Genomic DNA, 12,799 nt, shown 5'->3' on the forward strand with positions numbered 1-12,799 from the left:
TAAGACTCCTCAGTATCGCCCTATGGCAGCTTTTCTCTGACCGCAACACCGGCGGTCGGCAGTGTGCTGGTAGTTCAATCGTGGTCTTTGCAAAGGCAATCCGACAAACTCATAATACAGTTTACGGACATCCAAGATCACGGCAAGCGGACCACAACTATGGGTATGGCGGTTCGTGGACCGCCAAACTCGTAATCCGCCTGGTTAATTGAGCCGGGTGCTACTCTGTGTCTGTTGTGAGCTCCTCGTTTCCCCATCTTGCTCACTGGAGATTGTAGATGCAAGCTGCTGTTGTGATCCCCTGCCTCAGCAAGGGGGTATAAAGCGCCAATTGCATCACCTGCGGAGTACTGACACATAAAGTCAGGCAGACACCTTATCCAATCGGATATCCATCCCAGCCTCGAGGACAGGGAATACTGGAGCTGAAACCAAGTTCAAAGAGAGATATCTCTCTGACAAGGTGATCTCAGTGCTAATAACCTCCATAACCCTCTCCAACATTCTATCAATTGAGGTAGCTTTGCTGGAGGAGTGAAAGTGGGTTGGCCACCAAAGTAGCTGCAGACAAGCAGAGTAGAACTCAGAAATACTGATGAAACAGGCCCGGCCACAAGGAACGATTAATCAAAACAGTACCTTAACAGAAGTAAAACCAAGACGTGTGGCCTAGTCTGCCTGCTTCTGGCTGTGATGGGCATGGACGAGCCCGCCCTTGGCCAACTGGACTTGCAGGAACCTCCTCCTGATGTGGGAAAATGCCCTGGGCTTATGGAGCTTGCAGTCCACTCAGCCCTGTCTCTCTGTGCATCCCGTGCAGTGGGGAATCCAACTTGATTATAAGCCCCTACCGGGCTTGCATAAACTGCCTCCTGATGTGGGAAAATGCCCATAGCTTATGGAGCTTACTGTCCGCTCAGCCCCTGCTTCTCTGCATGTCCGTTTTTACATTTATCAACACATTTAAATAAAAAATAAGGATTTTTAAAAGAACTTATTTTTTAAATAAAAACAATCATTTTAAAAATATTAAATAATTACTTTGCAGATTAATAGAAATTATACATAAAATCAAATTTAAATATACACATTTAAAAAATCTCCCCACCTTTACCCCCTATAAACTCAACATCACGCTACTTTGACACAATAACATAAAACTGAATTATACACATTAATAAATCTTTTAAAAAAATCACAATTTACATGAATTGTTTTATGAAAGACACTAATCAAACAAATTAACAAACAACTAACATGAAACAAAGTGCAATAAAATACATGTAAAAACACATAAAAAGGATATTCTATACAACAATATTTTATCTAACAATTTGATTTACAATATCAAAAACAACATTTAAAATGATACTCTAGCCTTCAATGTTGCTGGTATTTTTGGCACCCCGATATTCTAGAAATTATATTTTGGTATCACAATATTTTTCAATTGATATTCTGTCCAAACACCGGTTAGTACATGTACTAGGTGAATGTGTGCCTGAGAAAAATATATTACACGAGAGATGCAGTGCATGTGCAGGTAATGTATGTGCTGGGTGGATGCATGCTCATGTGAAGTACAATACATGAAGGGTGAACTGTTGTGCAGGGCGCACAAAGTAAGTGTGTGTGGTGACAGTGCTGTGTTTGTAAATAACACACCCCAATTAACCCCTTCAGTGCCACGCCCTTTCCCCGCCCTGTGCCGGCCGTTACATTAGTGGGCGGGGTTTATGACGAGCTGGACTTGTCATGGGCACAGCGCAACCGCGGCCCATGCAGTGCATGTGCAGGTAATGTATGTGCTGGGTGGATGCATGCTCATGTGAAGTACAATACATGAAGGGTGAACTGTTGTGCAGGGCGCACAAAGTAAGTGTGTGTGGTGACAGTGCTGTGTTTGTAAATAACACACCCCAATTAACCCCTTCAGTGCCACGCCCTTTCCCCGCCCTGTGCCGGCCGTTACATTAGCGGGCGGGGTTTATGACGAGCTGGACTTGTCATGGGCACAGCGCAACCGCGGCCCATGACGAGTCCAGCTCGTCATGGGCACTGAAGAGGTTAAAGATAGAAATGCTTTCAATGCTAAACAGTGTGAGCAGACTGAGTGAGTGTACTGAATGCATGTGTACATGTCAGAGTACAATGCATAAGAGGTAACAGTCCTGGCCCCAAAGGGTGCTGTGGATGTAGTGGTACATCGTATGGAAGAACCTGGATGTCATTTTGGGAAGCCCAGTCCTACCTGGTGAAGGCATGAGGAGGACAGGAACCCCCAGACAGATTTCTATATTCCTACGTTCCTGCTAGCTGGATGGCAACATACTGGAGGGAAAAGGAAGAGACTGCCTTTACACTTAAAAACACTGCTCTTTGATTCAGGGATAGATCACAGAAAAAGGGCTTGGGAACTTCTCAGGAAAAATGATGAGGCTGATAAGTAAATCATAAAGAGAAGGGCTGGGTGTCTGAAATTAACGTTGTGATGCACATAGCACTGTGGCTGACACCCAGTTGTGAGCTCAGGTCACTCCCATGAATTGTGCTGTGGACAATCAGCTTCGGAATCTTGCCTGCTGTGATGGACCTCTTTCATGAAGAAAGAGAAAAAGGAGAAGTGCCCACTTCAAAACAAGCAGAACCTAATCATAAAACCTCAAAGACCCAGACCCTAAATCACAGTCGGTGCATTGAAAAGGACTATGAGAAGAGGAGGTTCATTCCCCAAAGATTTTTCATCTGCCACGCAGCCAGACCGGCTGTGTGAAAAGGGGAAACTGTGTAAGACTTCGAGCTGTGAGCAGAACTGGAGCCCAATCTCTGCTAGGCCCACTGCTGGGTGAAGGGACATTGCCCAGGGAAACCAACATCACCTGCCCTGTAGCCTGGTCTGCCTGCTTGCCAAGACCAGTGTGCCGTGTGAGGTAGAGAAGAGCACTGGAGGCAGCAAGGTCCACTGGGGAGCCCTACCATGAGGAGTCCCTGTGCGAGGTGTGAGTATTCAGCTGTGCATCGATCAGCCCGTCGCCTGTGTGCAGGTGGTTCCCCCCCTATACCAGGAGAGTGACGCCTTAGACTGAACCATGTGTTGAGTGCCGTGCTGGTTTTGCTACGTCTGTATTGCCACATTGCGGTGACCCTGTATGCCAGAGGGGGCCACTAGGGAAGTTACAACTTTAAAGAGTGACACGACGTGTGACCGTCTGGGCCAGGGCACTTTTGCTGGATGAGCCTGCGCCCGCATAACCATGTACCTCTGCAACCCTGCATGCCAGGAGGGGCTGCCAGTACCAATGTAGCCAAGGGATTCAGGCCTCTGCCTGAAGGAGAGACTGAGGCTATGATCCGCGGGTTGGATCAGCACTGCGAGGGAACTGCCCCATTTGGCCATGTCTGAACTGGGGTGGCAGAGTGGGCTAAAGAACGGTGATGGATTAAACCCAGATCAGTTGACTGGGGGTGAGTGCTTGCAATGTTCAACACTCCGTCCATCATTTCCTTTGGTTTTGCTTTGTTCGCCATAAGTTGGCAGGGTATGCTCAGACGTGAGTCCCTTGCTCACTTTGCCACTGGATTCAAGCAAGCCTGGCTGAAGACGGCTGAAATGCCAGAAACCGGTCCTAGGAAGCTTGTTTCCGGTCCAGGGAAGACATGGCTTGGCAGTTCAGGCTGGACTGTTCCCATGAGGCATAGGGTCAGACTGATTTGCATATGGCCATGTCTGAACTGGGGTGGCAGAGTGGGCTAAAGAACGGTGATGGATTAAACCCAGATCAGTTGACTGGGGGTGAGTGCTTGCAATGTTCAACACTCCGTTCATCATTTCCTTTCGTTTTGCTTTGTTCGCCATAAGTTGGCAGGGTATGCTCAGACGTGAGTCCCTTGCTCACTTTGCCACTGGATTCAAGCAAGCCTGGCTGAAGACGGCTGAAATGCCAGAAACCGGTCCTAGGAAGCTTGTTTCCGGTCCAGGGAAGACATGGCTTGGCAGTTTGGGCTGGACTGTTCCCATGAGGCATAGGGTCAGACTGATTTGCATATGGCTATGTCTGAACTGGGGTGGCAGAGTGGGCTAAAGAACGGTGATGGATTAAACCGAGATCAGTTGATTGGGGGTGAGTGCTTGCAATGTTCAACACTCCGTCCATCATTTCCTTTGGTTTTGCTTTGTTCGCCATAAGTTGGCAGGGTATGCTCAGACGTGAGTCCCTTGCTCACTTTGCCACTGGATTCAAGCAAGCCTGGCTGAAGACGGCTGAAATGCCAGAAACCGGTCCTAGGAAGCTTGTTTCCGGTCCAGGGAAGACATGGCTTGGCAGTTTGGGCTGGACTGTTCCCATGAGGCATAGGGTCAGACTGATTTGCATATGGCCATGTCTGAACTGGGGTGGCAGAGTGGGCTAAAGAACGGTGATGGATAAAACCCAGATCAGTTGACTGGGGGTGAGTGCTTGCAATGTTCAACACTCCGTCCATCATTTGCTTTGGTTTTGCTTTGTTCGCCATAAGTTGGCAGGGTATGCTCAGACGTGAGTCCCTTGCTCACTTTGCCACTGGATTCAAGCAAGCCTGGCTGAAGACGGCTGAAATGCCAGAAACCAGTCCTAGGAAGCTTGTTTCCGGTCCAGGGAAGACATGGCTTGGCAGTTCGGGCTGGACTGTTCCCATGAGGCATAGGGTCAGACTGATTTGCATACGGCCATGTCTGAACTGGGGTGGCAGAGTGGGCTAAAGAACGGTGATGGATTAAACCCAGATCAGTTGACTGGGGGTGAGTGCTTGCAATGTTCAACACTCCGTCCATCATTTCCTTTGGTTTTGCTTTTACTGCCCCAGTCTGTCTCACCACATAGGACTACCAGAGACAGTGTGGATGACGTTCCATCGTTGCTGGCCCCAGTTTGGAGCTGTAGACAGGATTGCTACTCCCTGCACCTTCCACCCCTGTTGAGCAAAGTCAACTCAGTATGTCTTGCAAGCAGGGTGCTGTTCTGACAACTGAGAGACCTCTGGCAGCATTGCTCAGGAGAGGGAGTCTACATTACGGGAGCTTCATCATGGACATAGGCACTTTTGACTAAATTCCTAGAGTCATAGGAAGAATGCTTGAATACAGCCTAATAGTTTGCATTCTCTGATGTGGCCACCAATGAATGGGGAAAAACCCTGAAAAGTTATATGAAGGAAGGTGGGACAGGGATTAACCTGACTACTACTAAAGCCTGGACCTCAAAGTGGATTGTGTTGTTGCTTCTGAATGTTGTACTTATTTGCATGTGTCAAGTTAGAAATAAAATAGTACTTTCTTATAAGAGCAAGTATTTGGCTGGACATTGATTTATTGTTTGGACTGTTTGCACTTTGAGTTGTGTTCACTGACCTGTATCTACATCCTCTCTGATGGAGTCTTGCCTAATTGACAGCAAATACCACTGAAAGTCAAGTGCAGAAGGGGTGCTTGGCCCAGTGAGCAGGATCAATAGTAGATGAGGCCCCAGGACATCGGAAGTAAAAGGCCTCAATCACCACGGTTGGCCCTCTGAAAGGGGGTCTGACACTAGCCTATTAGTTGTGCTAGGCATTTTAATATTATTTTTGAATAAGAAAATAAAAAATCAGCATCTAACCAAGCACTCAAACCAAAGGTAGTTACAGTATCACTTTACAACAGCAACTTTAAAAAGGATCAGAAGGAAACCCGAGTTGCAGGCAGAATAAATAGCCAGTATTAAAAGTTAATATAAAAATAAGGAACATTTTAAACACACTTTGAACCAGCTTTGCAACTGAATAGAAAGGAACAATTTTTAGGCAGATGTGAACAATTTGACCGGGCTTGATGCTGTAACTCAAAGAGAAGGCAACCACTTGGTAATGTGGGCTAACCAATTGCCTTGTGCTTTATGCTTTGGTGTGCACAAGCAAAATGTGAATAACAATTTACCAGACCAATGGATGAAGCCCACTGACAAAACCCCCCTCTATGTATATTATGTTTACTTTTTTTGGGAAAAAACAATAGTCTGGAAAGACAACTAAAGCTGCCGCAAACGCCAGACCGAAAAACGTGAGTGCCACTCTGCTGCAGGGTAATTTCTGTCACAACAGTCTATAAGCTATAATAACAACACAAAATTGCTGAGCACAGAAAAGTGGCATGTAGTAAGGTGTTGTGAGACAAAGTGGATGAATTATCATCCATACACTCCAATCGTGGGTGGGTTTATTAGACCCTTATGTTGACAGCATTTTACTAGCTCCACATGGAAAAAGTTTCGTCTTTAACCTTCCTATACGGTTTATCCATTATAAATAAAATAATTAAGGTTTATCCATTATAAATAAAAAAAATAACTGCATTTGGGCATAGTTACCAGTTGGTGCATTGACATTTTATACACACTGTCTGCCAGTGAAAGAAAAAATTAAACAAATTATATAGCAAATGGCTGTTTCCTCCCTAGGAAGAGTCTTGCTCTATGGAATTTTCCATTCAAAATCCATGAGAATTGTCTCTTTTAAAAAAAAGAAAATCAGCATCAAATGTGCTTTTCGACGGACACACACACCATTCTTTCTAGGCATTTTTGGTGCTTGAATTTTATATTGTATTAATGTTTGAATGGATAGGGTCTTATTACCAATACGGCTGTCCATAGGGCCTGCCCACAGTATTCCAAGTGTGGCGGTTGGACCGCCACAGGACCGGTGAATCCGCTGGGGATCCCGGATCCTGCGGCGGTCGCGCAGTGGTCAGGAATCTGTAATATGCTTGTGGTGCGACTGCAGCACCACCCAGCATATTACAACTTGGCTTTCCACAGCTCATGATGTGGTGGAGAGGCAACAAAAGGGGACCTAATAGGGCCCCCTCCCACTTCTTGGCCTGGGGGTGAATGCGGGCCCCCTGCTACTCCTGGGCCTGGGGATGAATGAGGGAAGGCACATGCAGTGTCCCCCTGGATTTGCAACCCCAGTTCCTGGACAGTATGGCATGTATACCACACCGTGCAGTAGGCGCTCTGATAGCAGAGGTCTGCATATTAGGTTCTTCTATTAGCCTAACAGCAGTACCACCTCCCAGACCAGGATTGAACTCCTAATCTGGCAGGCAGATGCACACTGGCTCTGGCAGTCCTGCAGTGGACGGCGAGTTGGCGGCGCCTCTTTAGGCTCGCCAAAGTCGCAATAAGGCCTTTAGTTTTATTGAACACTTTCTAAGATTTCGTCAGATACCTTTTCTTTGTATTCAGTAATGACCCTCAAGGCCGCATTTGTAAGCAAACTATAAAAATACAAATAATTAAAGAAATGGCTTCAATCTAAATACATTTTGTATGGGGGCACAATGCTGGCCCACTAGAAGATGAAAAATGGGTTGAAGTCTGATTACCTCCCCCGCGCAGTTAGCTATAATCAGATTACATGTCTTTACAAATATTACAGTCGACTCCCCCACCCCCACAAAAAAAATGATTACAGAAAATGGGTATTATTGATTCTTGTGCACGTAGAGGTTTGGGCCGATATTGGCGATTGATTCAGGTTCATTTGGAACTGCCCAGTGATCCATAAATACTTGCAGAACATCAGCTAAACAGTGACCCAGTGCTGGTTCAGTCCATATATATCTCACCGAAAATGAAATTTCTGGGAGGGAGGATGGCTCGCACTATACAGATTATGGTAGGATTTAGTTGCATCCTAGCTAAAAGCGATATAGCCAGAAGCAGGAAGTCAGATAGAGCCCAAACATGCACCGGGTGAACTCTACTAAGGGACTTCTGTGCAATAACTGAAAAGGAAGTATACGGTACCAGGCAATAGGATGTCTTCAGAAGATCAAAAAAATTAACTTAAAAAAAAAATTCTCAGAACTTTTGCATCCATTGCTTTTGATTCACAGAAGGAATTTCAAAAACAAAAAAGAATAAGAATCTTACCTCGACCCCGTGATTTTGCCCCGGGTTTAATAATCCAAACATTCCGCAATCCGTCTATTGCCAGCTGTGGATTGGCGCATTCAATTCTCGTTAAAATCTCCCGGCACTGCGCCACATGACAGTCCAAAGCATCAAGTTTAGCACCGTCACTGAAAATATTAAGAAAGACATTTTATTTACCATCACAGTACATACGTTCACAATGTTTGGAAAACTGTGTGTGTATTATGGGTCAGTGAAGTCCAGGCATCCATTCACATTGTACTGTTCTCCCAGAACATGCACTTTTAGGATAATTAACTATTTGCATGTGATTTGATTGTGCGAGTGAGTACTATGTGATTGGAGCTCCAATCTAATTTAACTCGTTTTCTCACCCTGTTTTTTGAATGATGCTCTGCATCACAAAGTTATTTTGGTAAAGAGGAATAACTATAGGTTGCCATGTACCTTTCAACATTTTGTGGCCATGGAAACCCTTGGAATTCTTCCATAACCCAAAGTCTTCTATTGAGATGTACATGTGATCCTGAAAGTTGTTGACTAAAAGTTGATAGAAGAACCTACGCATTTAATATTGGTTGTCGACTTTCTCAAAGCAAATATTTTGCTGAACTTGTGGATGCCAAGTGCCACATAAGGTGCCACTACATCTTGTAACAAGCATTGGTAAATGCAATAGATTTCGCCTATGTGATTAATAATAAGCTGAGTCTGTTGTAAATTGTAGCATGGTAAGTTGTGCAATATAAGTTATTGAAACTCTGTTAAGGTGTTATGACTGGTATATTGAGAAAGGCAATATATTGTGCTATTACTGGTGGTATTATAAAGAGGGGAGATTAGGTACATGAGAGAGGAAAAAGAGAAAAAACATGTAAACAATAAGTACAATATGAATGCAGATGAGGCCGGGAATGGAGAATAGGTGAGACTGTGCTGCGTGTCCATGGCTACGCCTTGCTCTGACTGGAAAGACATCTCACAGTGATAAATGCTGAGTCGCGCCACGGGGGTCTCTTGTATGCCTCTGCACCAAGGACTTAATCCCTGTAGTCTGAAAGGAAATGATTTAAAAGACCTGGGGGCATATGTATCAAAATCTCCATTTGCGAATCTCAAATAGCGATTTTTAGAGAATCGCTATTTGAGAATTGCAAAACAGGGTTGTATTTAAAAATTCGCACATATTTTGCGAATTCTTAATATTCCTTAATTGCGATTAGCAAATTGCGAAATCGCAATTAAGAAATACCTACCCATTCATTCGTATGGGCCAGGAGGCCCATAGCAATGAATGGGAAGTCATTCTCAGACAGCTGAAGAAAGCAAGGCTTGGAAAGAGAGGATGTGGTGTTGAGGCTGACTTTAGATTTGGGAAAACAGATTCGAGTCTCGGCATCAACTCAACATCCTGTAAGCAAATCTCTTAATCTTCCTGTGCCTACAAAAATAAAAATAAGTAAAGAACTTGCTCCACATGAAAGAAATGTTACATTTAAATTCCATAAGAAGCAAAGTCACCAAGAAGTGGGTCAAAAAAAGCAGTATGTTCACTCTTAATTAAGGTATCAAAGAAATTCAAGCGGTTGGAAAAGAGCATTTGGCCTCGGGACACTGATGAGAAGGATACATGGAGAACAACATCAAATGGCATTCTACAAGCAATAGAACCGGAGGAAAGGTAAGTGGCAGGCACACAAATGAAAAGGGAGGGTGGGATGCCATCCACTTTTAAGATTTAAATTCAACACAATAGCAAGCGTTGTGCAGGCGAAACCTAAAAATTTGTCCCCACAAACCACATTCTTTACATTCTATATGTGACGAGAAGAAATTGTGTTATATCAGGTATATATCGGGTCAGAATTGATTCCATGTTAGGGGGCATTGCCTTGAAGAACATGGATTTTGTGTACTACTATGCCTACATCATGGGCAAGAAACATGATTTCACATTGCAAAGAAAATATGTTCTTTGCTCTTATATAGGTCTCAAACAGAAAGTGTTTGAAGGGTGTGAAACACTCCCATTGAAGGTATGCCCCTGCCCGTCCCACGTGGGTCTGGTAGTTCTCTTTGGGAACTCATGACTATGATCAAATACAACACAACGGCCTAGAGTCCCTGCCCTGGAATCACTTATTTGAAATGTATTTTCACAGCATGCACTTTTCTTTGTCTCTGCTACAAGAAGCTTTGATGGTAGAATTGCAAATCAGTGCATGTTGGCAGAGCTCAATGTTTCTAGTCCTCGCCTTATATGAATCATTTTATCAAGTGACTGACGGCCTGATGTACTAAGCCCAAGTAGAAAATATATGAGGGCGTGCAGGCAAATTATTAGTGCAAGCCGAGCCAGAACCCGGCCTTGGCTGTAAGAGTCCATGCATGAGCCAAGACATGAAAACCTTTGGCATAAATGTTGTGCAACAAACATTATGTACAAATATAACACAATCTCTTCAAATTCAAAAAAGTATGTTTCTTTAACATACAGAAGAGTTTCACCTTAGCACACAGCATTATATCACTGCATTGACAGACATTTAGGACATTTATTAAAAGTGACAGTTTTTACAAATGTTCATGGCTTCCCACTTAACGGCAATGCCATTAGTGAACTAAGAGGGAAGTCAACAGTCATTTAAACCCTAAACGTGACCTAGATTCCGATTATAGATGGAGCAACATTATTGTCTGTTAAATAAAACAGTGTACATCCTGAACTCACGTATTGAAAACTGTGCTCTGATAGACCTATCAGCCTTAGGGTGGTTACCTTCTGTCTTCCCCCAAACCTTTTGCCTCACCTCCTCCATTTTTTTCGGGACTTCTTTTCGTTGGCCTTAGGACTCTGTGCACTTTACCACTGCTAACCAATGCTAAAGTGCTTGTGCGCACTCCCCTTAAAAACAGCTGCACTGGCTTATGCAATCTACTTGCAAGTCCCAGGGTCTGTAAATTAAATGATACTAGGGGGCCTGCAGCACTTAATGTGCCACTGACTTAAGTAGCACCTTAAAACATATCCAAGGCCAGCCACTGCAGCATGCATGCAGTTTTAAATTGCCATGTCAACTTGGCATTTAAACACTTCTGCTAACCTTTAAACTCCCCTTTTATTACATAGAAGTCACCCCTAATGTAGGCCTAAGCAGTTCATGGGGCCGGGTGCTGTGTAATTAAAATGTTGGACATGTACTTTTATGTTTTACATGTCCTGGTACTGAGAAACTGTGAGGCCTAGCCCTCCCATAGCATAACATTGGGACTCCTTAATACATTAAATAAACTGTAATTTCCAATTGGGAGCTGGTAGCTATGTCATGTTTAGGGTCTTTGGAATTGTGATGAAGAGCCCTATTTAATGGCAAAGTCGGGATTCTGATCACAATTATAAAAATGGCACTTTTAGATAGTTGCCATTTTTTGACCATTAGTCCTTTTGACCCTATAGCCTGGTCTGGGTTAAATGATTGGGAGTAATTGACAGACTTTGTGAATTTCTCCCAGACAGTCATGCAAAAGAGGGATTAGGTGTGCCTGAATGGACCATATGCTGGCAGGAGGGGAGCGGAGCTGAGCACAGTACTACTTACAACTGAACAGCCGGGGCTCTGTCTACACACAAAGGGCTTAGCGACCCTACATGTCACTTTAGCCAGCATGGAGCCAGGGCAGGGGAGGCAGGAAATTCTCTGCACTTCAAAGCCTCTGTCTAGATGCTTCTCCCACCTTCCAGAACCAGGGTATAAAAGTAGGAGCCCAGGCACCGACCCTTCAGTATACTTCTGGACCTAGGGATACTCTGCCAGAAAGAAGGACTGATGTGCTGCTGGAAGCACTGCCACTCTGCTGGACTGCTGCTCTACTGGGGATAAGGACTGGATCTTTAACTGTCCCAGGACCTCCAGAATGACTCACAAGGGCTAGTTTGCTGGCCTCCTCTTCAGAGCCACAGGGACACAAAAGATGTCCACCATCGTTAACTCGCACCTGGACCCCACCTGCGTGACTCCAGACCCTCCAAGTCGTGCCCCTCCAGTCCTAGATCTTCGAAAGTGGAGGTAAGGGTGGCCATATAGCCAAAAGTGGAGGCTTAGAAAATGTTCAGCTAAAAACTGCTCCGAGAACCAGAAGACTGGGGCCAACCTGCTCGCTTGTCTGCCCAAGTTGCATCACCGGTCAGATGAACTTTGCAGCTTTTCCTGCTACGTTCTTGTATGCAGCAGCAAACCTGTTTCAGCGGTTTTTCGACAAAAGGGTGTGTGACTTAGTTGAATTTTTTTGGGCTACAGCCCTCTGCCTCCTCCATCTGGAGATTTTTGACTTCCATTTCAGAGACCAAGTCCGAAAGTAAAAATCTTCACAGCGGTTTCGACCCAAGGCTATCCAGCAACAACGCTCACTCATCAGACACCTCGTGTAGCCTTGCCCCGCTGAACTTTACCTTCTCAGAAAATCTTTCTCAAGACTTTTTCAAAGTCCGATAGTAAGCACTGACCTGACCCAATCCACTTCTTGTATACAACGCGCACTCCAGTGCCGTTTGCTAAATGTTTTGGCTTTGACCCGGTCTCGCATGGGTTAGTTGTCTGCGGTTGGCGCTTTGATCTTTTAGGCGCTAGTTTTTACTAAAAACCTAAAAAATTTATAACGCTGGCTCTACTGGTTGGATTTTTATCATTGTGGTGTCAAATGGCTTATTACAATTTACTCTATTTTTCCAAATTGGTTTGGGATTTTTATTGTGTTGTGTTTTCACTTCATTACTGTTTGTGTGCTACGTACGTTCTTTATACATTGCTTCTAGGTTAAGCCTGACTGCTTTTTTGAGTCAACCTACC

General features: G+C 44.5%; 1 protein-coding gene across 1 annotated transcript in view; it reads right to left on the reverse strand.

The window, feature by feature from the left end:
- The window catches only part of TTLL8 (tubulin tyrosine ligase like 8), a 478,385-nt gene that overhangs the window by 147,901 nt on the left and 317,685 nt on the right, over positions 1–12,799 (reverse strand). The window contains exon 12 of the mRNA XM_085651194.1: positions 7,950–8,098. Coding sequence (XP_085507320.1) covers positions 7,950–8,098 — 149 coding nt within the window. The remainder of the gene's footprint in view (positions 1–7,949; positions 8,099–12,799) is intronic.

This window comes from Triturus cristatus, chromosome 4_1, assembly GCF_964204655.1.
Source record: "Triturus cristatus chromosome 4_1, aTriCri1.1, whole genome shotgun sequence".
NCBI classification, from domain to species: domain Eukaryota; kingdom Metazoa; phylum Chordata; class Amphibia; order Caudata; family Salamandridae; genus Triturus; species Triturus cristatus.